At 36.7% G+C, this 27,878-nt stretch overlaps 1 protein-coding gene across 2 annotated transcripts in view; it reads right to left on the bottom strand.

Annotated features, from left to right (window-relative positions):
• Nucleotides 1-12,243, bottom strand: part of HOMER2 (homer scaffold protein 2) — a 151,465-nt gene extending 139,222 nt beyond the window's left edge. Inside the window, exon 1 of one of the 2 annotated variants that reach the window (XM_012541772.3) lies at nt 11,967-12,243. In XM_012541772.3, coding sequence (XP_012397226.2) covers nt 11,967-11,971 — 5 coding nt within the window. In that variant the 5' untranslated portion in view covers nt 11,972-12,243. The remainder of the gene's footprint in view (nt 1-11,966) is intronic. The other variant, XM_031955683.1, reaches the window with a different exon arrangement.
• Nucleotides 12,244-27,878: the final 15,635 nt, after the last annotated feature.

Genomic DNA, 27,878 nt, shown 5'->3' with positions numbered 1-27,878 from the left:
ATTTTTCAGTTCTTTCTCTGGATATAGAAAACATCCTTTAGGTCCTTTGTAGTTCATTTGAGTTTTATAAGTCAAAATGATTTAGTTGTTCTTAAAACAATATTGTTGATACTGCAAACAATGTTCTCTTGGTTAGATTCCCAATAATTAACACAATGTCTGGCTTTAAAAATATTTGTTAATTAATTTTATAAAGAAATAAACTGAGGCAAAAGTAAAACTGATCCTACTCAGAGATGAAATTTTATTTTCCCTTTTGTTAGGAACATTTCTCTTAACTTCCAATGAAAAATTTGTTTAACCAGATTCAAACAGTGATTCACTTATACTAGGACATCCCCCCCTTCCCCCATCCTTAATCCTACATCCTACGCTGCTCAAGAAAATTCAGTTGCCAGGTTTCAAACCTCAATATTCCAATAGGGATTTCCTAGTTCCAGAGAGATTTCTGCCTGGTAGGCTTCCCTAAGGAGGACCTTTGCCTGAAAACATCTGAAGCTGTTTATTATTCAAATCAGAAGAATAAGGAAATCTATGACAATACTCATGACAATCCTTTACCAATGGAAGGCTACTAATGGTAAAATCACATAATAGAAAAGACAGACACACACACAACACACATACACACACACACACACACACACACCACGGAGTAAAAAATACTTAGTAAACAGAATGATCCACAACTCTCCCCTAGCAAAGCATTGTCAATCCCCCAATTATATGAGCATTCCATTTGCAAAAGATCTCTATGTATGATTTTGGGGGGAGGAGAGAGATGGACTCGGGGAAGAGACAATAACAATACTTTCATCCACGGTTTGCTAACTGTCCTTTGTTATCCAATTCATATACCAGAAGAACCAACAGAGGCAGCTTTTCATGAAATATTCTTTACTAAGCATTTATTATTTTGCCATACTAAATAACACATCCCAGTGTTTTGACATAGATTATCTTAGTTGATCTCACTAACCTTATAAGATAGGTATTATCATTCACATATTGTGGATAAATAAGCTAGTGCGCATGTGGTTGACACTGACAGTAATAATGAAGAAATAGTGAATATGATATAGTATATAAAGCAATGGACTTGAGATCAAATCAAAAAATTTAGGCCCTTAACCTTTCTGAGGCTCAGTTTCACATCTGGAAAATAGGGAATAATTGTACTAACAGTTTTATGGGGTTTTATGAAAAAAGTGCTTTGTAAAGCATTATTATAACAAATTCCCACAACTTATTAAATTAATATTTTCTCCATACCTGCTATCAAGTTAGCATGGTCACATAAAAATAGAATCCCTTTAAAAATTCTTTGGTGACTAATATCAAAAGTTTACTACATGTCACAAAGTTCTTTCTATTAAGCTAAGCATAATTTGCCTCTAAAATACTACCTAGGATACAAGAGACATTCAGCTGATATACTAATTTGATAACCAACAATAATACAAGCCAGAAGAATTTCAAAAACTTCAAAGCATCCCAGATACAAAGCATGACACCAAAGTGTACTTATTGTATCATAGCATCTGTTGGAGGAATACACAGGATAGAAATTTGCTTCCATCTCAATGTTTAATCAATGCCAGAGGCATGCTTGATCAGCCCTCAAAATGAGACAGCAGGCAGAGTGGAGTAGACTAGTAGTTCAGAAAACCCAAGTTGAAAACTTGCCATTATATACTTCAACAACAATACTATATGATGACCAGTTCTGATGGACCTGACCATCCTCAACAACGAGATCAACCAAATCATTTCCAATGGAGCAGTAATAACTGAACCAGCTACGCCCAGAGAAAGAACTCTGGGTGATGACTAAAAACCATTACATTGAATTCCCAATCCCTATATTTATGCCCACCTGCATTTTTGATTTCCTTCACAAGCTAATTGTACAATATTTCAGAGTCTGATTCTTTTTGTACAGCAAAATAAGTTTGGTCATGTATACTTATTGTGTATCTAATTTATATTTTAATATATTTAACATCTACTGGTCATCCTGCCATCTGGGGGAGGGGGTGGGGAGTAAGAGGTGAAAAATTGGAACAAGAGGTTTGGCAATTGTTAATGCTGTAAAGTTACCCATGCATATATCCTGTAAATAAAAGGCTATTAAATTTAAAAAAAAAAAAGAAAAAAAAAGAAAACTTGCCATTTATTATCTGTGTAATCATGAGCATGTAAATCATTTAGCTCTCTGAGCTGCAGATTTCTTAGCTATAATATGAAGGGATCAGGGTAGATGAGTGCTAAGGATTAAACCTATAATCTTATGATTCAAAGATCATTTTCCTCTGAAAACTTGATGCCCTTTTGGGGTTGTAGTGTTAAATCCAATGCTTCCTTTTCAATTTCCTTTCCACAAAATAAATAAACTAATAAAAGAAAAGAACAATACCAATTCTTATCTTTGCTTCTGCATACCAAAAAGATTTGCAATTTTCTATTTTTTAAAGAAAGATTCCAATAAATTCTTTCTGTATATTGGTATGTCTGCTGAAGCTACTAACTAGATCACATGATCAAAAACAGGTCCATACAGGATATATTTGAGGCATTCATATTTGGGTGAGTATGAAGTGAGTTGTGGTTTGCATCTCTGGTATTTAAAAAAAAAAAAAAAAAAAAAAAAGGATGTTCACATCAATAAGAACACACAGATTCATCTAATAGTTAAGTTAGTCTTAAGAAAGGAAAGGTCCTAATAAGTATTATTCAATTTATTAGAAGGATAAAGTTTTTCTATTCTTTATCATTATTATATGAGAAAGTACATGAAAAATAGGCACAGCTCTCAAATGAACAACTCATTAACTTAATAATAGCCACTCTATAACATTTATGTTCCACATACTGTGCTAAGGACTTTATAATTTCAGTTGATCTTCACAACAATCTAGAAGGCAGGTAGTATTATTATCATCCCCATTTTACAGATGAGAAGCCCGAGGTAAATGGAAAATCTCACCTCAGATATTTATTAACTATGTGATTTGACCTCAGATATTGCCGATTTCAGGCCCAGCACTCTATCCAATGCACTACCTAGCCACCTGATAAAGCATTTAAGAATTTGGATGCTGACAGTAGGTGAAACTGGGGACAAATATGACTTCAAATTCTATTTGATGGCACATATTCCTACTTACAGTCACTATCTTAGCCCTCGTGTTAAATTTCACTCTCTCTGCTAAAGTCAACAAGCAGGTAAGGAACTCAGAGAATTGATTACCCTAATCTGGTAGCATAGAAGTCATTACCCAACCACTGGTAGGGGACTAGTAAGAAACAAAGGGACTCCAAAAGAATTTGGACAATGATAGTCATGAATGACTACTGATAGAAGTTGTTTTTTTTTTTTTTCAGGTTGATGTCAGAAATGATAATCATGACATGTCATGATATGGCAACCCAAAGACTCAACTAAAGGGCTTTATGTCAGATCTGTTCTAATCCTAATACAATATTTGGGTATTGCTGATATTCAGCAAATCATATTTGAGTGGTCTAAAACATGTCTATGTGAGCCTGGGCAATTATTTGTTGTTTGGTCAGTTAGTCAGGGCTGACTCTTTGTGACCACATTTAAAGTTTTCTTAGCAAAAGTACTAAAGTGGTTTGCTTTCTCCAGCTCATTTTACAGAGGGGGAAATGGAGGCAAACAAAAAAAAAAATGACTTGCTTAGGGTCACATAACTAGCACGAGTCTGATGCTATATTTAAACTCAGGTCCTCCTAGTTCTAAATCAGTCATTCTATCCAATCCTAAGTGTCCCCAAGAAACTCCTAAGATTCAAATGTGGAGATGGTGCCGATGTTATTAACTGAAGGAATCTCCTCACTGAAAAGACCTTGTGTCAATAAAAATACAGCCATCCCCCACCCTGGAAAAAATTAAAAAGATCACATAAGCTTTTAATAGCCATATCAGAATTGTCTCATGAATACTGTAGATCTACTTCATTATCAAACTTATGAATTCAACAGGTAACATCTGATCTACTGGGAACACTGGTTCTACCATAAAAAGGGTCTTGCCACTCCTAGGAGCCTGTTTCACTATTTAATTGTTTTTGCTGTTTGTAATGTTTTTTATAATGCCTGGTCAAATCTTTTTTTGTATAGGGGGAAAAGAAGTAAGGAGACGAACTTGAAACCAGGTTCCCTTGTTCCTTAGATGAATTATAATCAGACTATCAAGCAGTATTATGAATAGAACTCCCCTTAGTTCTTTGACAACCATTCCAAGTGTGTTCCCCCACAAGCACATTTATATTCTAACAAACTAATTCCAAAATATAGTTTAAATAATTCTATCTGCCAGAATGAGACAATATGACTAACAGCTCTGGAAGGTAGAGCTGCAGGAGACTTAATCATGCATTCAGCAGAATCTTCAACACTGACAAACTTCCCACACAACACATACCCTGCTAAGAAACATACAACAGCTGGTTCAAAATCCAGTACTTACCTCCAAAACCTATAAATATAGCTCGGAGGCACAGGCTACAGTCTCCAGGTACTGAACATTTAGACAATAAGCTATACTTAAAATACAAGAAAATAGATATTAAAATACTTGAAACTCAATTTCCCCAAACTGTTATTTTCTGTTGAGAGAATTGGGGAGGGTGAACCAGGAAACAGGAAAACTTGGAGAAGGGAGGAAGGAGAGAGATAAAAACTGTTTGAAAATATCTAAAAAATTAAAGCATGGATCAAGATATATAAAAAGAGCACTTGACTGGCACAAAAATTGTTCTCATCTGAAAAAGATCTTTTTGATAAATGTTTTTCTTCATTGTATTTAAACTCCTATACTGTAGTTCATGTTTTATATGCCAAGTATAAAGTACTGAAAATGAAGAAATCTCTTTTCAAATTAAAAAAGTTTTTGACATAAATTTTTGTAGAGAAGTTCACTTTACCAATTTGTAGATCCTCATCCAAACTATAGGGCTAATTTATTAGAAATAAAGGAAATAAAGGCACAAGTTCCATCTCTGTCTTAAAATTAAAAGTGAGCATGATTTTCCTTTTGTTCCCTCCTCTACATATACTCCTTTGAATTTTACTCCCTCCCCTTAAAAAAAAAAGAAAAAAAAAGTGAATTTCCTTTGTGTTTCTTTCTTAGAAGAAAAGTATCAGGCTTGAGTACCTCAGAGGAAATGTCTTTGGTCCTGACTTGCCTCCTCAAACATTAACGGAGAGCTTTCTTTTTGTTAAGTGCTTTATCATCTATATTCACCATTGTTTTAACCCATATGATGTTTTGCTTTTTGCCCTGATAAGTTCTAATTAAGCAGGGAGAAACAATTTGAACATCTGGGATCTGGTTCACCATCATAATTAATCTTTGATACTCCCTACCCAGCCCCCATTTACTAAGTGACATCCAAAATGATAAAAGCAGTTAAGTGGTATAATTGTAAGTTAGATCTTCTAAAACTTCTCTTTTCTACTGTAATATGCTTAAGATGAATTACTATGCTTGGGATAAAAATACAAATACCAAATTAGTCATAAAATTGTTTATATTTTTTCCAATGCATCCCAAAATTAGTACTATTTTTCAGTATAAACCTATGTGCATTTTCCCCCTGTGTTCCAACTCTCCTTGATTGACCAACAATAGGTCCCAGGCCAAGTTCTCATTGGTCACTGGGTCCAGATTGATTTAGAGTAAATGTAAATAGCCATCATTTCTGTTTTGGCCAGAAACCCTGAGGATAATCATCCTTCTGGATGTCATTTAGTAAGTAAATGGGGATAAGTTCCCCACTTCCCCCATGTACTTATTTATATAAAAAGGAGTAAAAGAGGAGATTCTTAGTCTCAGTTGCTACCTAGCCTTAATCATTGAATGGGTGCTGCCTCAGTCAAACAGACCTGTTGAAGACCTTAGCTTAAAAAGACCAAGGTCTCCCATTTCATCCAGGGCCATCTCCTGTCTTCCTGACCTGTATTTGGCCACTGGATCCAGATGTCTCTGGAGAAGAATATGAGGTTGGTGACTTTGCACAGCTCTCCCTCATTTAAAATCCAATTCACTTCCATGTCATGGTATTACCTCCCTATGATGTCAAGGTCCTCTTCAAGAATGAAGGACAAATAACAACATTTCCCCCTGTTAAAGGGATCCCATCTTAGAAATGCTCCCTATGTTCAAACCAATACAATAACTAAAGATGATTTTTATATCTATGATCCCTTTTTCTTCTGAATTTCCCATCTGAGTCTTAAGATCTAATTCAGAGGATGGACTGGATAACTGTTACTACCCAAGCACAATGTTAAGATCTTAACCTACATCTCTGCCTGTGATCTCCACAATAGGGCAACTACAACAGGGTATACCCAGACTGCAGCAGAAAGGCAATAACACTAAGATGGGTGTGGGAGATGGGAAAAATGCAAATGAATATTAGCAAAGTAATTATCATATAGTTCCACCCCTCCAAATCACCCACAATAGGATGAATGATAATTGTTCTTTATCCTTTTTGTGCAAAAATGCACTCAGTTTCAATTGCCCAATTGATAATATTTCCAACTGCTAATAGGTAGCAATTTTACTCCACAAAAGACTTCTTCCCCTACAATTAAACAGAATCAGATTCATAGGTATGGGAAAAAAAACGCAAACAGAGTCTGTCCAAGGCCAGTCTCGTAGTCAAACAGGTGCTACCCTCTAGAACATCCCTAATATGACCTTTCATAATTTCTAAGTCTAGAAAGACATTCTGTAGTTTAACATAAAAGGAGAATTTTCAGAAGACTTCTATATTAGCCTCTTTTTATAAGTAAAAGAATTTTTTGACAATTTTTTCAAAATTTATCCATATTTTTCAACTAGAGATTATAGCTTTTCAAAGGAGGACAGCATTATTCAATTGGCTAGAATAGGGACTGGCAACCTTTCAGAAATGGGGTGCCAAACTGCTGATTCCTGTTCTTCTGGCACGTCAGGAATGGGAGGAGGCAGCCATAGACAAGAAGCACAAGAAAGCTCCTAGCTCAAAAAACGTCTTCCATATAAGCTACCAAAGACTCATTTAAATCAATCTCCTTTTGAAGTCCCAACACCTCTCTGCCTCACCTACTCAGGGATGGGTGGTTTTAAATCATTGTACGTTAGTGTAAATTATTTTAATCAGATTTTTACCCTTTCTAAAATCTAGTAGATATTTATTCAGCAGAGATAATGGGAGTTTGTTTGTAGGAGGGGAAAAAGAAAGGATTCACCAATGAAGTTAAAGATGGAGCCCCTTTAATGCTTTTGAAATGTAAGTGAATATATACACACACTCCTCTCCCTTCCCCTGTCTCCTTCTCTCCTCTTTCTTCTCCCCCTCCTTCCTTCCCTTCCCTCTTTTCTCTCCCCCACCTCAATCTGTTGTCAAGGTCATTCTATTCCATCTTCCAACATCTCTTGAATATACCTTGGACATTATGATCATTCTGTTCTGGACAGGCCCTCATTATCTCAAATCTGGATTATTGCGATAGTCTGCTGGTTGGTTTCCTTTGCCATAAGTCTCAATTCACTTAGAGATCCTCCATTCAACTGTCTGAAGGATCTTCTTAGAGCACAGGTAGGGTATGTCATCATCTTACTCAGAAAACTCCAATGGTTTTCCATCACTTTTAGGATCAAATAGAAAATCCTCTATTTGACACTCCAAGTCCCTTACTTTAGCTATCTAGCAATGCCAGCTTCCTTACTATTCCACAACAAGACGCATCATCTCCAAATCTGTGAATTCTCACTATCAATGGCTAACTCCCATATCTGAAATGTTTTTTCTCCTGTAACTAGGCAAAATCTCTTCTCTTATATGAATTCTTTCCCAATCCTTCTTAACTCTAAAATATTCCTTCTCTTATTTCCAATTTAGTCTGTATATTGTTTGTTTGAAATAGTTATTTGCATGTTGTCTCTCTCATTAGATTAAGAGTTACTTGAAAACAGAGATTATCTTTTACCTTTCTTTGAATCCCCAGAACTTAGCACAATATCTGGCATATAGCAGGCACTTTGTAAATGTTTACTGACTGACTTGACATAAATTTAATGTATACAGAATTCTACAGAACTATTATTATATTAAGCAGAGTATTCCTGCATTTTTAATTTTTACATGATCTGTGACAGTGAATAAAAGAAACATAACTAAAATCTACCAAAAAACACAATTTCCTAATTGTAGGTAATAAAAATTTGAGTATTTTTGATCAGCAGCAACAAAAACCCACAAGACAAAAATCATTTTAGTATGTTCTTTGAAAGTTTTCCAAAGATATTGCGTCTAGTGTTTTAAGTGGATATAATCATTTAAAAAAAATAACAGCGTGCCTACACATTTGGATGAAGGAAAGAATGGAAAGTTAAAAGGTAGCAATGTTCATTAAAGGAAAGTTAATAGGTAAAGTATAACATTACTGAAAAGGAAGCCTATAGTTTCAGATAACCAAGATTATGTCATCCTTAACTTGCAATGCTATCTGCAATGCTCTCCACCCCCACCCCCAAAAAAGTATACATAAAGAATAGTTGGTCTTGTTCATTTAAATTGATAAAATGAATTTGACTAAATCAGAACGGCAAACTATTTTTTTTTCCTATTGCAGAATAAAAAGAACATATAAATATATCAGGATCTGGCCAGTAGTCTTCAAAGAAATACAAGACTACAATGAAAACTAAGTCAGATTTTAACATTAAAAGAAAAGTGTATCCAAACACTATTTCTTTGTGTGTTTTGGTTTCCTTTCAGGTTGCTTCTTTAGAAAACTATTTAAAAAGTATTAAGCAGTCTGAGTAATTATTACAATTTCCAAGCTGGCATTAATATCACTACTGGACTAATAATTTTTTTTTTTTAAATTCTTAGAGACTTTTCAAGTGATAATCTACCTGAAAGATTCAAATGGAGTAACTTTAGTGGAGATAAAGGGAAAATATGAAAAGCCAGGTTTTTTTTCCTCAAAATGGGTCATTTTTTTTTTCATTTTTTTCCTTCCAACTACCAAATTCTCTGTAAGAATTAAATAGGATCCATTTGACCTTGAAAAATGGCCAACCCATCTGCTTCCCATCTCCCTGCCTGTCTACCTCCAACCAGCCAGAAGAGGGAGATAACAGGTAGAAATGACAGGTAGAAGAAAATTTTAAAAAGGCTGTTTACTTATAACTAAAGTAATGAATGTTGTCTGATATCTGATGTTAAAAAACAGTGAATTAAACCATGCCTAAACAAACTACCCAAGGCAAATTTTTTGCCAGTAATTCAAACACACAAAGATGAGGTACTGACATTTTCCTTAGATTTACTGGTGGACATCTTGATACCTATACAACTTTCTTCTTTCCACTTGTTAGAGCTGATGGAGGGGATGAGATGAAGAGTTGAAAAAAATAAAGTTTAGATACTAGATTCCATCTAACTTTATAATATTTGAACATTAAATTTCCCTATTTTCTTCTTCCCCAAACACCTATAAACAGTTCTAGAACCCAAGAATCTTTAAAGTTCCACACTGCACTATGGAAACTAAAATATAAATTTTATATATTAATATATAGCCAAATTTCTATGATGGGCCTATTGAAAATGACCCAAATTATCCAAATGCAGTGTTCTCAACTCATTGTGTAGAAACAAAAGATAAGCCATATAATCTAGACATAGTACTGATTCACTCCACAATTTTCTAACTGAAATAGATATGATCATAAAATTCACCACAATTAATTATATATGAAAAGCACTATCAATGAAATAAACTGCTTAGCAGCCTGTAAGAATATTTCAGTTACTCAATCTTCATGTTTTCCCTAATAAAATAATCTCCCTTCCTTTCCCTTCAAAGAACACTCAAAAACAAGAACAAAACTCTTTTCCTAGGAAACTTTCCCCAATAAGTCCTACCTCAGGTTATTCAAACAACCTACTTTATATATACAATAATCCTCATTTGACAATCTATTTAAAAGGAGGGAGAAAATACTACAGATCCCTTTAACATCTATCACATTGTTTCTAGGGAAAATGCATCGAGTTCTAATTTTTGATTACAGTAATACATGCACCACTTGAGGAAACACTAGTGGCGAGAGAGACTATACCATGGGGGAGGAGAGAAGTCCCCCTATAAAGGCCAAAGTTGCCTTTCTCCTGGAAGTCTGACATGTACACGATATACGTGTGTATACATGTTTAAGACTTTTACCAATAATGTACGTTGGGGGAGAGATTCCATTTTTCCTTGCATTTGCTCTATCTTCCTCATTACAGAATAGAAAAGGAAATTGATCTTTTAACTCCTATTTTAACATCGAGCCGCCCACATTTTCTAAACAGGGAGCCAGGACACAGCGGAAAAGAACACTGGGCTGAGTTTAAGAACCTGGATTTCAATCATCCTCACTCCACCACTTACCAGCATTACAATCTTGGGAGAGTCCTTTTAACTACTCCGAGTCTCGGTTTCCTCATCTAGAAAATGGGGATAATAGCAGCTGTTCTGCCTACCTCAGGGAGTTATTGTAAGGATCAGATGAGATAATGTATGAAGTAGCTGTGTAAGCTAATTGCTGCACAAATGGAAGGTATTCGTCGTAGTAGTATAGTGCTTTGTAGTCAGTGCTGACTGACTGTGTGACTCATGGCTCTTACCCAGCTACACCAAAGAGGAGCTGAAAATAAATACAGGTTTTTTTAAATTAGTTTGTATACGCAGACTGATTAGTCAATTCAACATCAAAGTACCCCAGCGACACCTGTGAAATCAATCCTACTTAATCTGCCATCCCAAGCCAAATCTGCTGAACACTGACTCGCCATCCTCCGAACAAAGTTGTTCGAATCTTGTTTTGGGACAACTGTGTTGGGAGTCGGGGGCGGGGGGGGGGGGGGGGGGGGGGGGGGGGGGGGGGGGGGGAAGAGGGGACGGCGGTGGTTAGGAAGGCGCAAGGTGCTTTTTGTGCTTTTTTTTTTCCAGATAAATATCTGAACTCTAATTTCTGCGCTGATTGCAATAAAATCAATCGCTGAAATCAAGCTGCAAAACTCTTTACACTCTCTTAGGTTAAACACCACAGTGCTCGTGCTTGAATCTGACCAGATTGTGACTCTGGAAGATCGAAAAATTGACAGTGTTTCCTCACATAACTTTTTAGTTGTGCGCACAGTGGCGCCCACACCCGCCGGCCCCATCCAGTCAATAGCCCAGCCCGCTCCACATCATCAACCTGGCCAGTTTTGTGGCGCTCAGCATGTCAGAAAAGACTTTAGGAAACCCACCCAGTTTGCCAGATTCAAGGCTGTGGCTGCCTAGCGATGCTTCATTCATCTGGAGGACGCTACTGTAACAGCTCCACCCCCACCTCCCTCCCCCTTCCCAGTTCCTGAGAGGCCCTGGGCGGAGGGCACCCAGGTTCCGCAGACTTCGATTCTCGGCCCCCCTCTCTCTGCCCCCAGCACGTCCCAATTCTGGCTCCCCCTTCCCTGTTCAGACAGATCAGTCCAGAGACCCACAGTGCCCATTCAAGAAAACCGGGCGGGCGGGACTGGATCAAGTAACTAGGGGAACTCGATCGATAAACGAGGGCTAGGTCAGAAACCTGCCCCGAAGAGGGCGATCCGAGCTGAACCAGCCGCGTACCTCAGCCCCGGACTGCCCGGAGAGCTCCAAGCTGATGAGAGCAGCGTGCAGTGCGCTATGAGAGGCACCGGGCAGAGTGGAAGGCTAGAGTTCCGAAATAGGGAGACAGAGAAAGGGAACAGTCAAGGAAGAAAGGAGGAGAGAAAAAGGGAAAGTGAGAAGTATATGGAGAAAAATGGTTGGGGTGGGGGGAGAAAAAAAGGAAGGGGGCAAAAGGAGAGGGGGAAAAACAGGGAGGAAGAGACGGAGGACTGGTGAGCAGCGGGCGCCGCACTCACCCCATCTTTGCAGGCTTGCCTGGCCACCCACTCCGACGGGACTCTCTGGCATTCGCTTCTTGCAGAAGAGCTTCTCCAGCCGCTTCCGAACTTGGCACATGCGGCTCCTAGTCTGCGCCCCACTCAATCCCGCCGCGGCTCCATTCGGCTAGGCTGTGGGGCCGCCGCCTGGCAAGGGCGGGGGCGGGGCGGCTGGGAGCTCCGACGGCGAGCCCTCCCTCCGCCTCCGCCTCCTCCCTCTTTTTGCCTCCTCCCTTTCTCCCTCCCTCCGCTCCTTACATAACCTTGAGTCCCCGGCGGCAGTGGCGGTGCGCATGGGCTCCCAGAGACTAATACGCCCAGAGCCCAGCTGGGGACCAGCCCCAGCACCATCCCCTATATCCCGGGCAGCTGCAGAGTGGAGGGAGAATGAAAGAAAGAAAGGAAAGAGGAGGAGTCTCTTTGCCGCCTTATACACTCTTGTCCCTCCTCCTCGCCGCACCCTAACCCGCACCAGCTTTCATTCACAGCTGTCTTCGGCCGAACGACTCCAGACTCACTCTGGGATGATCTGTACACCTGGCAGATTGCTGGCATCCCTCCTTCTGCCACCTGGTCTGGAATACACAGACCCACAGAACTTCTGAGCTCGGAGGAACCTTAAACACCATCATACCAGAGGTTCTTAAACGGAGGTCCACTTACCCCCCAGGGGTGCTCGGATAGATTTCAGGAGGTCTATGAATTTGGATGGGGGAAAAGGTATTATTTTCAGTAATTTCTAACATCTTCAGTTAGGAATGTCGGTAACAAAACAGTATCCTGTGAACGGGTCAGTAACACACACGAAAAAGGGTTAAGAACACCTGATCTAGACCAATTCCCATTTTTTTTTTTTTTTTTTTTTAAAGCAAAATGAGGCCCTCAAAAGACTAATGTGCTCAATTAAGTTAGTGATACAGGGAGGACTAGATCCAAAATTTTCTGATGCCTTGATACTCATTCTAGTGACCTTTCCTCTACACCAAATTTAAAAAGTATTTATTAAACATCTTTCTAAAGCCTTCCACTGCCCCCAAATGGCATGAAAATGACCCTGGGTTCCTAAAGGCTAAATGCAAGATCTGTTACCTGTGAAGAAACAGGAAAGAAGAGACATCAGAGTAATGGTGGGAATGAGCTATCTTGACGGAAGCTGTAGACTGGCTATCAAATCAGGAGCTTTGTTTTTTTGCTTTCCTTCTCTTCCCTTTCTTGCTTCCTTACTTTCCTTCTTACTTGTGACAACTACTACTAAGAGATGGTCTATGAAGGAATGGAGAGCATGGTTGTCTGCTGTAGTGTTTGACATATGCACACAGATGGAATCAAAGTATTCATTTCCCTAGATCAAGAGCTCCTGAATCCCTTTAGACTGAAGTTTTTCTCTAGGATTAGTTGGAAACTACAAGTTGTTCCAGAAGAAGCTTCCAAGAAAGACATCCTAAAAATAAATCAATGATATGAGGATTTCAGAGCTTACTTATGATTCTTTTCTCTAATGCTTATAAAGAATAGCTAATAGCTTACCATGTACATCACCAAAAAAGGCACTAAGAGCAAAGTGGTAGGAAATAATGCTTAATATGGTATGATTAGCTGCTTACTACAATAACTAGAAATAAATGTAAAGGTTGGCCCTTCAGTCGAATTTCTATCTTGGGAAGAGTGCTCATACTATATGTCAGGCACAAAAGATAGTTTTTGCATTATAGTTGCTCAAAGAGATCAAACATTTCCTCAACAATAGCAGTTGAATGGACACCCAGTTCCTATGTAAATATCTCTTAGATAGGCACTGAATGTGGCACTAAGTCTAAAACTAAATAGGAGATTGTTGCTATATCAGATTACAGAAATTGTATGGTATTTTCAATTGCCTCAAGCTGCTCCCTGATGCACATCTTTTAAAAATCAATATTCTCCCAGTGAAGTTATACCTGAGATCCATGAATTCTTCCAAAAGAATAAAAATTGCAAGTGACCTAAATGATCTTTGGTAGGTTCTAAGTAGGCTACAATAGATTACTAACGATGCCTTGTGCAATGTGACATAAAAGACACCAGGGACATATATGATTGAAAAAGATGTAGGCCAGCTATATTTGTTACAAGAGAAGACTTTTATTTGGTAGGGGCAGAGTGTTTATGAGAAGCAATAGAGATTTAAAAAAAAAAGGAAAAGAGCTTCAATTAAGCAAAAAATACACAGAAGAAAATTGGAATTACAGAATGAGACACAAACCTGGCAATATTGTTCAACCTAACACGCTTAAATTGCATGACAATTTATGATCTCACATACAATTCTCTTTTGTCCTTCTTTGTCTGTTGTAATGTTTGTGTTAATAAGTGTAATTTTACAAAAGAATTTAAGAGTGACAGATAACAAATGGACAGTCCCTATTGTAGCACCTTTTCCATAAAATATTAGAAGACTCAAGACTTCAGCAACCTGGGTAGATCCTTTGTAAATAATCATAAAAAGACACGGACAAGAACTGCACAGGAGGTGAAACTGGGACTCAGAAGTAGAGAGGATAGATTCATCTATAGTCGCTAAGTTCAATAAATTGAAAAATGTGAAATTTCCAGGTTGAGAATAATCTGTGCCAAAATTGTCTAAACTAATACCCATATAAATACTTTGGGTTGTGAGACAGATAGCTTAATTTCTCTCTCTTTTTTTCCTCTCTTTCTATGAATATATACCTGTGTGTGTATATATATATATATATATGTGTGTGTGTGTGTGTGTATACATATATATGTACACACTGCACACATATAAATACATCATATATATATGAAAAGTGACAGGCAGAGAGAGAGAAATGAAGGAAAGAGCAAAAGAATCTTAAGTGCTGATCTAAGAATCTAGGAATATGCACTACTGTTAGGATATTTGATAGAGAAGAGCAAACTGGAATTAAGGTGTGGCTCCCTCCCACCCAAGCTCTGAAAAGTTTACATTAGATAGGATTCAAAGGTACTAGCATATGAGTCACATGTACACGGTTAATCAAAATTGCCAGAGCAATTTGAAGCAAGATAGATTGAGATAGATATAAATAACTATAAATAAAATTTGGGTGCAGCCAAAACACAAAAGAACCCAAAATACAAGATTGTATGGATCCAACCAAAGTCCTGGGCATGGTAACCCAAAATAAAAATGCTGAGGGTGAATCTAGGACCTGGGAGAACCCCAGATATCTTTTAACCAACTCCAGTAATCCTAGAAAGTTGAGTGCCAGAGTGATTTGAGCTCAAGGCATAATCTTAGCCTATAAACCCCAAGATATCTTGTGAGGTTTTAGTGATCAAAACTAACATTTCTTTGGGCACAGCAGCCCCAAGTAAGGGTATGATACACAGTATATTAACTTTCCCTGGACAATATAATAAATCATTTTCCTCACAGCCTCCAGGCTTTTAAATATCTTGAGCTGGATGTCTAGTAGAAATTTTAAACTCAGTATATCCAAAATAGAACTTAGTATTATTCCCATTAAACCCTCCTTGCCTCCTACTTTCCCTCTTACTGTAGAGGGCCATACATTTTCCTAGTCCCTCAGGTTTGAAATCTAGGAGTCATCCTGAATTTCTCACTTTCTCCTCTCTCCCCTTCCCCTATATCCAAGTTATTGCAAAATTAGTCACTTTCTCCAGTTTCAACATCTCTCAAATCTGCCCCTTTCTCTCCTCCAACACTGACACCACTCTAGTATAGGTCTTTCTCATCTCACACCTGGACAGTGGCAATCATTGCTGGTGGCTCCGCTTATCTCAAGTCTCTCCCTGAATCCATTTAGCCACTGAAGAGATTTTTCTAACTTGCAGGTCGAACCAAGTCACTCCCCTACTCAGTAAATTCCAGTGGTTTCTTATTGCCTCCAGGAGCAAATACAAATGCTGTTTAACATTGAAAATCCTTTATAACCTAGCCCCTTCCTACTTATTCAGGCTTCTTACATCTTCCTCCCCAATGGATACTTTAGGATCCTCTGACACTAGCCCATCCCCAAAACAAAACACTTGTTTCCAGGCATTCTCTCTGCCAGTCTCCCCAGCCTAGAATTCTTTCTCTAGAATTCTTAATTCTAATGCCTTTCCTAGGTTAATTATTTTATGTTATTTTGTATATCGCTTGTTTTGCATGTATTTGTCCTTGAGGACAGGGACTGGCTTTTCCCTCTTTTTGTATCTCCAGTGCTTAGCAAAAGGTAGGTACTCAACAAATCAATAAAACATTAATTGATAGTCCATTTTTGGTATAACTAAATGTTTTCTAAGCATTGCCTAATTACTCTCTACATACACACATACCTAAAACTTTACCACTGCTCCCCCAAACTACTTCAGGAATAGCCTTAAGTGACATCTTGGGACTAAAAATGAATTTTAAGTCAGAAAACAGAAAAGCTCAGACAAAATGGAAATGAAAAGCTTTCCACCTAAGTGACTTTAGAGAAATCATTTACTCTTTCTTAATCTTGTTCTTCTTATGTATAAAATGAAGGAGTTAGACTAAATAATTTCTAAGCCTTTCTGTTTCTAGATTCATGATCCTAAAACTAAAAGTAGGACAAGAAAGAGAGACTGGCAAGGATTGTTAAGATTCAGAAGGAGACCCCAAAAGTTTGGGTTGCAGACTAATGTCAGGAGGTGTCTTAAAAGAATTCTTAGGCTTGAACCCATATCCAAGTCAAAGGGCAAAGTTTATTGTAATTGTAACGCCAATTGAAGCTGGCTAACTTCCAAAAGAATTTAGCAAAAGAAGAAAAATTTATAGGAAAAAGATGGAGAGATCAGGTGCTCCTTGTCAATGATATGCTAATTTTTTGACTTAGAAGTAAAACTGAGGAGTGGTTTTAGAGGAGGAGTTGAAGAGTGTTTTGGTATGCATCTTATGATTATCTCTGAAACTTTGTTATTACTGATCTACAGATTGTTATCTATATTGTTTGTGGAACTAGGAACTGGCAAGACCTGGTGGCCTCTGGGCTACTGCCACATTTTCCCTAGAAGCTGAATCCCATCAGGATCAGATATTGCAATAGAGATACCTTTAGTGCTAAACTTTCAAGGCTTTCCCTAAAACAGCTAATTTGGAGATTGTCCAGCAGAAGGCCATTAAGAATTAGTGCCACATGGACTTTGTTAAGACTCTTTAATGCAAAAACGCTAAGGGAGAACGTGAAAACAATCTATGCTTGAGCTTCTCCAAGTCCTGAAAGAATTTTTCAGAATTGGGGATTCAGAAATTTGCTGAAGACAAAAAACACTTTTAACTGGAGATAGAAGATACTAATGACCACCTCATGGAGTGCTGAGCCTGCATCCTGGTCATTTATAGGCAGCCAAGTGCTCTAATTTAGTCCTGAAAGATGGTGCTGTGGGATGACAGAGAATCTCCCGGTCAACATGATGGCAGCAGGAGGAAGTGGGTCAGAGGAGATTGGTCATTAAACCAGGAAAAGATACCCTTTCAGGAGACTGTAAAGGAGGTGAATCCACCCTCTGAACCACTCTCTTCCTATATGCCTAGAATGTCTGGATTCTCGGAATCTCTTCCTGAGCTTCCATGGAGGGATGAGATAGGGAGCTCCTACCTCCAAGCAAAAATGTCAGTGTCTCCACATGGCAGACTGAGGATATGTTGGCCTGAGTGAGATTAATTTTGAATCTCAAAGTCTTGGCTGCCTTTTTTGTTTTATGTTACTTTCTCTAAACATAGATCAAACAGCAAGCCTTAAATGGATATTTACAGCCTTGGGGTAATCTTTTGAGTTCAAAAGATCAAAAACTTGTTGGTACCAGTTGTATTATGGGAAATGTCCTCTTTATCTACTATAATGCTTCTTCTCAGAAAAGAGAATTATCTCTAAGAACCCAAATCTTGTCCTGTTTTCTAGGAATATAGTCTTTGCAGAAAACAGTGCATATACTGTAAATATGAAATACTCAACAGTTGAATTAATTCTTCACATTTCAGTGTTTTAAGTATCAACTTTCTGGAAAACAGAATGTTACTTATCTAAGTTTTTGTCAAACTTATAAGTCTTTTGTGTTAAGCATTTCTTTTGTGTAGAGGAAAGAACTCTCCTATACTTGATTTACAATTTACAAAGTACTTTTTACTTATTTTGGGGGGAAAGGCCCTGGATATGAGCCAAATTTAAAATTAAATGCTTTTCCTCAGGACTCTAGGTTGGGGCTTGTAGAGAGCAAAAAGGTGAAGGAGGAGGAGGAGGAGGAGGTGGTGGTGGTGGTGGTGGTGGTGATGATGATGGAGATGATGATCCTGATTCCACTCTTTGAAAGCCAGGCTCCCCAGAGAACTTCTTATCTTCTGGGAGGCCAGAGCAAGGATTCCTTGAAAGAGAAAGTAAGAGTGCTCCAGAGCCCTTGGATTCAGCAGCCATTCTACATATTGTTATACCTTTCTTCCCCAAATATTTGCTAGCCTCCCAAATAAACAGTTTTTATATGCATAGTTTTAATATGCATAGTTTCAAATTTCAGTTTGAGGACTAGATAACTGATATGAATGAATCAGGAAAGATTTCCTATAGAAAGTTTATTATGCAAGTCTTTTTATTTGGTTGGTTGGTTTTCCTTCATTTTGATCATATTAAAATTAAAAAAAAAAAAAAAAAAAAACTTGTGCACAAACAAAACCAATGCAACCAAGATTAGAAAGAAAGCAGAAAGCTGAGAAACAAAATAGCAAGTGTCTCTGATAAAGACTTCATTTCTCAAATATATAGAGAATTGAGATAAATTTATAAGAGTACAAACCATTCCCCAGAGGATAAATGATCAAAGGATATGAACTATTTTCAGATGAGGAAATCAAAGCTATCTATGTCTATGAAAAAGTGTTCTAAATCACCATTGATTAGAGAAATGCAAATAAAAAAAACTCTGAGGTATCACCTCACATGTATCAGATTGACTAATATGACAGAAAAAGAAAATGATAAATGTTGCAGATATGGGAAAATTAGGACACAATTGTACTGTTGGTAGAGTTGTGAACTGATTGAACCATTCTGGAAAGCAATTCAGAACTATGCCCAAAGGCAAACAAACTGTGCCTTCTCTTATCCAGAAGTACCACTACTAAGTCTGTATCCCAAAGAAATCATGAAAAAAAAGGAAAGGACCTACATGTGCATCTATATTTATAGCAGCCCTTTTCATGGTGGCAAAATATTGGAAATTGAGGGATATCCACCGATTGGGAAATGACTGAACAAGCTGTGGTATATGAATGTAATGGAATATTATTGTGCAGTAAGAAATGATAAATAAATTTTAGAAAAACCTGGACAAACTTGTATGAACTGATGCAAAGTGAAATGAGCAGAACCAGGAAAACATGGTACAAAGTATCAGTAATATTGTATGATGACCAACTATGAATGACTTAACTTTTCTCAGTAACACGATGATCCAAGATAAATACAAAGGACTAGAAAGGAAAATGCTATTCACATACAGAAAAAGAACTGATGGACTCTGCATACACATCAAAGCTTATTTTTTCACTTATTATATTCTTTTTCATGTTTGTTTTCCTTTTCATCTATTTCTTCTTTTATAATTGTGACAAAATAGAGCTATGTTTTACATGACAGTACAGGTATAACCTACATCAAATTGCTACCATTTTTGAAAGAAAGTAGGAGAAAGAGGGAGGGGAAAAAATGGAACTCAAACTCTAAAACTAATGCTAAAAATTTTCTTGAATATAATTGGAAAAAATAGAATAAAATATTATTAAAAAATAAAAAATAGAGGAAGCTGAGTAGTGCAATGAATAAGAACACTGGGTATAGAATTAGGAAGATCTGAATTCAAATTCAGCCCCAGATACTTTTTAGCTGTGATCTAGAGTGATCCTCCGCAAATCATTTAGTCTCTGTTTACTCATCTGTAAAATGGAGATATAAGGCTACCAATCCCAATAGAGTTGTTGAGAATCAAATGAGATGATATTTGTAAAGTACTTTGCAGAGTGCCTGACCCTAATGTTTATTTCCCTTTCCCCCTCAATAATATTCCATTAGTTCAAATCTGGCTTCAGTTACTAGCTTTGTGACATTGGGAAAGACACAACTTAACATTGTTTGCCTCAGTTTCCTTATCTATAAAATGAACTGGAGAAGGAAATAACAAACCACTCCAGTATCTTTGCCAAGAAAACTCCAAATGGTATGATGAAGAGTCAGACACAACTGAAAAATATTCCAGTAACATAATAACTGTTATATTCGCACAAGGGATTATACAGTGGGTATGAAAAGGAAAGGGTGAAGTATTTCTACAGTATTTGTCCATGGAACAGCCTTCCTCTTTCTCCCCCTGCTGGTTTCCTTCCTCCTTTGTATTTTAGGTTTTTCTGGGAAGTACTCCAGGAGCTCCATGTCATCACCAATTTTTTTCACATTGCTTTATCTCTTCCTCACCCTTCTTGAACCATCAGTATTATTCAATAATTCTTTCATCAAGTTTTTCCCCCTGCCAGAGAGAGTGACAGAGAAATGGAGATTGCCCAGAGACCTTTAACAGTCTCCAGTTGTACAAGAGAAAAAAGTGACAACATTTCTTATTATACACTTCCTACTTTGGAGTAGAATGTCAGCTTCTTGGGGATAAGGATGATGTCACTTTTGTGTTCATTATGCATTGCACAGTGAAGGTATATAATAAATGCTTGTCTAATAGAATCGAGAACATGTGTGTAATCTATCGTGAAATATAACAGGGCTCAGAAGAGTAATGAAAGAGCTAGTATTGCATTGCATTGTACAAGAAACATTCTTCCTTATCCATAGGAGAAGACGGCTGGCCCAGGTTATTCCACAAAGACGACCACTCCTGTGTTATATCCCAAACATGTGGAAGAACAGTTTAACTAAGCCATCCATTTGTAAATTGGGCTGGATGGGCTTCTAAGAATATAGTCCCTTTGGAAAGGGGAGTTTGGTTGGAGTGAGGATGAAACGAATACCAACAAAGTGCTCCCTATGATAAGATGGCTAGGACCCACCAGCCTCTGAACTCTTCCCTTAATGTCATATAGCTTGCACATCAAATATTAAATTCATCTTAAAATGCCTCTTTGTAATAAGAGATGGCATTTCAATAAAATTTTCTATATAGAGAAGTGGCCTCAAAGCCAGTAACAACTCCCTTCAAATTATATTTCTGATGTATGTTATCTATGCAAGTCACTTACCCTCATTATGACCTAGGAAATTCTCTAAAACTTTAAGAGTAGAAAAGGTGCTAATCTGCATCAGTAGGAGTTTCCTCATCCAGGGTATTTCCCTGTGCCAGGAAAATCACAGGTTTAATCTTTATCCTTGTTTGTTCTTCACAACAACTCTGTGAAGGAAGCACTATAAGTATAATTTTCCTATCTTACAAATAAGGAACCTGAGAATTAGAGACACTGAGTGACTGACTTGACATGATCACTTAGTAAGTACCAGAAGTAGCATCTGCGCCTGTGCCTCTTTTTAATCCAAGTCAAGTATTGTCCCCCTTTTCCCCAATCTATACTCCTCACTCCTTCTGTGGCATTTCATTGAGACTGAATCTTGAGTAGACAGGGAAATTACTTCCCTGACATTTCCCCTCTACCCTTGAAGCAACTTTTGCTATTAGGTGTTAGATAAGACTTCCCTAGGACTTCCATAAATTAAGATGCTTTATTTTCTCCAGCACTCCTCCATATTGGTAAGAAATTTACATGAATGTTTATCATATTTTAAATTCAAAACTCAAATTACAATACAATAATCATAGATTTATTATTGAATATGAAAATAATCATTATGCTTTATTTTCACCTTCTGATTGTATATAATAGGAAGCTAAGGCATCCTTATCAAAGGTCATTTTCCCTGGATAAGTACATATATTCACAATTTCTTCCCAATAGTTTTGAACTTACATGTGCTATCCTAGCTTCCCATTTCCTAAAAGTGTGACTTACATGCTGGATACAGATATAGCTTTCTTCTCTCTGGATCAGAATCTGCTTTCCTCACATTGTAAATCTTATCAGATGCTTCTGTTCTTTGGTTAACTTCAGGTTCTAAGCATTCTCCTCAGGCTTCCTTATAATAATTATCCTTTGGAATTAAGTCCAAATTCCTTAGCTTGACTTTCAAAATCTGACCCCCAAATTACCTTTCTAACCTTATCTCTCACTGCTACCATAACATAAACTCTATGCATCATCTAATAGTTTCGCTTGCTGTACCCACCTTCACACTGTTAGTCATGTAGTTCTTTTTATTTAAACATGCCCTCCATGAAAAGGACCCACATGTGCAAAAATGTTTGTGGCAACCCTTTTTGTAGTGGAAAGAAACTGGAAACTGAATGGATGCCCATCAGTTGGAGAATGGCTGAATAAGTTATGGTATATGAATGTAATGGAATATTATTGTTCTCCAGAAATGATTAGCAGGATGATTTCAGAAAAGTCTGGAGAGACTTATAAGAACTGATGCTAAGTGAAAGAAAGGAGTAGAACCAAGACAACATTTTAGACAGCAACAAGATTATGTGATGATCGACTGTGATGGACTTGGCTCTTTTTAACAATGAGGTGATTCAGGTCAATTCCAATAGACGTAGGATGGAGAGTGCTACCTGCATCCAGAGAGAGAACTGTGGAGACTGAATGTGGATCACAATATAATATTTTCACTTTTGTTGTTGTTGTTTACTTGCTTGTTTTTTTCTTTCTCATTTTTTTCTCTTTTTGATCTGATTTTTCTTGTGCAGCATGATAAATGTGGAAGTATGTTTAAAAGAATTGCACATGTTTAACCTATATTGGATTGCTTGCTGTCTAGGGAAAGAAGTAGGGGGAAAGGAGGGAAACAAAATTTGGAATTCAAGGTTTTTCAAGCGTGAATGTCAAAAATTATCTTTGAATATATTTTGAAGAATAAAAAGCTATTAAAGTAAAATGAAATTCAAAAGAAGAAATCTGTCAAAAAATCCTATCCCTGGATATGTCCAGGGATGCATAGATGATTTTCTCATGCCAATGATGAATATATAATTAAAAGTGGTGCTCTCCAATACCACACCAACAGTCAGGTGGTATATTTCCAGAGTCAGAAGGCCCTAACTGAAAACCTGGCCTCAAATCCTTACTAGCTATGTAACCCAGGCACCACTTAACTTTGTCTCCAAAAATGAAATAAAATAAAATATCCTCTACTACTTTTGTCCATATCCTTCAAAATCCAGCTCAAGTTTTACCCACATCATGGAAGGTTTTTCTTCCTATGTTAGCCAAAAATAATGGTCAATTTCTTTGAATTCCTATAGTTCTTCTTGTCTATTTCACTCATTAACTACCTCTGGAGAAATTCATAGTTGGAAGGTACCTCTATATGATCAAGAATTCTTTCTACAGGATTCTCAAGAAAAATGATTGTCTATTCATTACTTGAAAACATCAAGAGAAGAGGGATCCTACTATATTTCTGGGTAGTTTATTCTACTTTATGAAACTTTCTAATCACCATATGCTCTCTTAAGGTTTTAAATAATTTTTCATGTATTTCTTATTTCTCCAATTAATTGTTCCCCAGAATCAAGGACCTTTTGTATTTTATTTGTAAAGCATAGAAGAATGTTGTACACATAATAAGCTCTCAATAGCAGTTGTTGAAAGAATAAGAAATGAATGAAGCTCTTTTGTTTGGGTCTTAGAGTTTATTTGAAATTCAAGGAAAAAAATCAAGGAGATATTTCCGAAGTCTAAGATGCACAAGGAGCAACTAAATGTTGCAATAGAGAGCACTGATCTCTTTCTGGACCAGGAAGTTCTAAGTTAAAATCCAAACTCAGACTCATTAGCTATGAAGTCACTTAACTCTTATTTACCTCAGTTCCTCATCTATAAAATGAGGACACTGCAGAAAGAAGTGTCAAAACACTCCAGAATCTTCACCAAGAAAAGTATGGATAAAGATAAAGTACAAGAGAGAGTGTAGAATCAGACACATGAATGACAACATGTTACATAAAATTGTATTTATTTCTTAACTATAGTGTTGTTGGACTCTTCCATATGTGGTCTAACACCCATGAAGCTAAAGAATCGAGCAAGAGGACAGAAGCAGATCTCATAAAAACAGAGTCATGAGGTAAGGTAGTATGCTTATTCTTGAAATAATAACATATGTTTTATATTTATGCAAATTTAAGATTTTGGAAATAGATGTTAATTTCATCAGTTTGGGTACTCCCTCCACTGATAAAGAAGGCAATCCTCCTTTAACTTAAGTAATAGACAGTCTTTGAGAGGTTCCATGGTCAAAAAAAGAAAACGCATTGATTTCCTTGCTAGGTTGTCCAGATTCATCAATCTAGTAATGGATCTGTTTAATTTTTGTGTAATGCTTTAAGAAAAAAAAAAATCTAAAAATAAATCTTCCAAAATTTAACACTCGGAAGTTGTGGTGCTAAAGACTACATTCTGATATTTGCTATGTGCTAGTGTTGCAGACAGTGACTTTTATTATATTCAGGAGGATATTACTATGTAATGTCCACCAGAAATGTAAGACATGGACTCTCATTGAAACATGGAAGGCCACCCCTGCATTTGAACTTATAAGTAGTCAGGTCCATGAGTCAAGTTGTTTGTTTTTCTGTGTAAGAAGCAGAAAACTATAGAGAATCTGATAACCAGACTGGCAGAACTGCCCTGAGTAACATTCCACATTAAAACTATGGTAGATTAGATAACTATACATAAGACATTTGATTACCATTTCCAAGCCTAAGAAACGGCTGAGTGACAACACATTGTCTTCATTATAATTATTTCTGTTGTTGTTTAGTCATCTTTCAATTATATGCAACTCTTCACGACCCCACTTAGGGTTTTCTTGGCAAAAAAATGAAAAAAAAATTTTGCCATTTCGTTCTCCACCAGATATAGATGAGGAAACTGAGAGCAAACAGGGTTAAGTGATCTGTTTAGGGTCAAAACAGTTACTGAGTGCTTGAGGGCAGATTTGAACTCAAATCTTTCAGATTTCAGACCTAGCACTCTACTCACAGCAGCACCTACCTGCCCCTTTATCATCATTAACCTTTCTCTAACATCTCTTAAATATTCAGATCATTGGGGGAGGGGGAATAAGATATACTCCCTTTTTAAAAGGAGTGTATATGATAACATTTAACATATCTGACTTCAAGCTATCTGAAAGCCTACTTCAAAAAACAACAACAACTTATGTAATTCCCTGTTTTGCAGTATCAGTAGATTTTTATTTATTGTTATTTAATAAGATTAAAGAGTTTCTATATTTCCAAAAGGTAAATCAATATAATATTTCTTTTTCAGGAATAGAATAAGAATTGCTAAGAAGCAGCTTATTGTTATCACTATGCTTAAATTTTTGATATTGCTAATTTAGTATAATTTAAATTCTTTTCTAACTTTAAGAAATGCCATTTCTCTCAATTTTCCTGTAAAATAAGTATTATTAAACTCATTTTCACAGATGAGAAAACCAAAGCCAAAATATTTCATGCAAAAAGTGCTACAGGAACCAAAGTAAACACATACGCTCTGAAGTTACGTTCCTCAGCAACTAGGAGCCTAAGACCAGATTCCAGTGCTTTAGCTCAATTATCTACACTATCTCTTTCCCTGAGAAAAAATGATTGGGCAGTAATTCTAAAATGGGTGTCTGTAGCCTTGATTGAAAACCTCTAAGTTTGAAAGCCAGGAGCTCCTAAATCTGCACACTAGTTGCCTACCAAAAGGTTACCTTCATAACAACTCCTTAGAGGAGAAAAAATTATCATCACAAGAGGATATTACTAGGCATTCTGAACTTTTTGTTGTTGTTGTGGACTCCTTTATGTGATGAAGCCCCTGAGCCCCTTGTTAGAATGATGTTTTTAAATGAATAAATAAAGCACATAATTATCACAAAGAAAGCCAATTATATTGAAATATAGCTATCAAGAGTTTAGTTTAACTGTTTTATTTTATTTTTTAATGTTCATGAACCCCAATTTAAGAATCTCAGTTACAGATGAAAGGAGTAAAAAAGCTCATGGATTTCCCTAAGATATGGCCCTTGATTGAGCTGCACTTGGAACTCTGACCACCTCTGCCTAATTGACCATATTAAAAAAAGCTCCAAATGACTAATAATAAAAATAATAAAATCAAGCCAACTTTCAAGTTTGTATTGTACCTAGAAATTTGGCAAAAATGACGATAATGGGAGTAATCAATATTAAAGGGGTTTAGGAAGATAAGCTCACTAATAAATTAACATCAGTCTAGCCATTTTGAAAAAAAATTTGCAATTCTACAAATAAAGGGACTAAAATGCCTATACCATTCGATCCAAAAATTTCAATACTAGATATATATGCCAAGGAGGTTGTTGGGTTTTTTTAAAGACCCTTAAAAAGCAAAATATTTATAGCAGCAATTTCTGTGGTTACAAAGAACTAGAAACAAAGCAGATGTTCTATGATTAGAGAATGGCTAAACAAAATGTGGTACGTGAATCTAATGAAATATCTTTATGCTATAAGAAATGAAAATATGATGAATATAGAGAAGCATGGAAATTTTACATGAACTCATACAAAATGAAGGAAGTAAAGCCATATATACAATATACAAAATGACTATAATAATGCAAATGAAAAGAACAACCACAAAATACTTGAAAATGAATGTTGAGAAATTAAAATTAAAAGCACAGCCCCAAAGAAGAGATACAAAATAAGAAAACAGCTCCATCCATTACTTTATAGAGATAAGGGGGGAGACAGTGCATGGGTATAGACATTTCATATATTTCCTAATTTTTTCAATGTAATGACAGTTTTGTGATTTTTTCTTTTTTAATTAAAAGATTTTTCTTATGTGAAATGGTAGATTTAGAAGGATTTAGAAGGATAACAATGTAATTTTAAAAAAATATTCAATATTGTAATTGTTATCAACAATATATATTTAAATGTATAACCATGTGGCAGAAATAAGGGTGACAAGCATAGGGATTTAAAAAAAAAGGCAAATTCTCCAATTGAAAAATGGTCAAAGGATATGAGCAGACAATTCTCAGATGAAGAAATTGAAACTATTTCTAGTCATATGAAAAGATGCTCCAAGTCATTATTAATCAGAGAAATGCAAATTAAGACAACTCTAAGATACCACTACACACCTGTCAGACTGGTTAAGATGACAGGAAAAAATAATGATGATTGTTGGAGGGGATGCGGGAAAACTGGGACATTGATGCATTGTTGGTGGAGTTGTGAACGAATCCAACCATTTTGGAGAGTAGTTTGGAACTATGCTCAAAAAGTTATCAAACTGTGCATACCCTTTGATCCAGCAGTGTTACTACTGGGATTATATCCCAGAGAGATTATAAAGAAGGGAAAGGGACCTGTATGTGCACGAATGTTTGTGGCAGCCCTTTTTGTAGTGGCTAGAAACTGGAAACTGAATGGATGTCCATCAGTTGGAGAATGGCTGAATAAATTGTGGTATATGAATATTATGGAATATTACTGTTCTGTAAGAAATGACCAACAGGATGATTTCAGAAAGGCCTGGAGAGACTTACACGAACTGATGCTGAGTGAAATGAGCAGGACCAGGAGATCATTATATACTTCAACAACAATACTAGATGATGACCAGTTCTGATGGACCAGGCCATCCTCAGCAACGAGATCAACCAAATCATTTCTAATGGAGCAGTAATGAACTGAACTAGCTATGCCCAGAAAAAGAAACTCTGGGAGATGACTAAAAACCATTACATTGAATTTCCAATCCCTATATTTATGCAC

Source organism: Sarcophilus harrisii, chromosome 2 (assembly GCF_902635505.1).
Source record: "Sarcophilus harrisii chromosome 2, mSarHar1.11, whole genome shotgun sequence".
NCBI lineage: Eukaryota > Metazoa > Chordata > Mammalia > Dasyuromorphia > Dasyuridae > Sarcophilus > Sarcophilus harrisii.
Note: the sequence above shows the minus strand (reverse complement) of the source record. Positions and strands in the feature narration are given on the sequence as shown.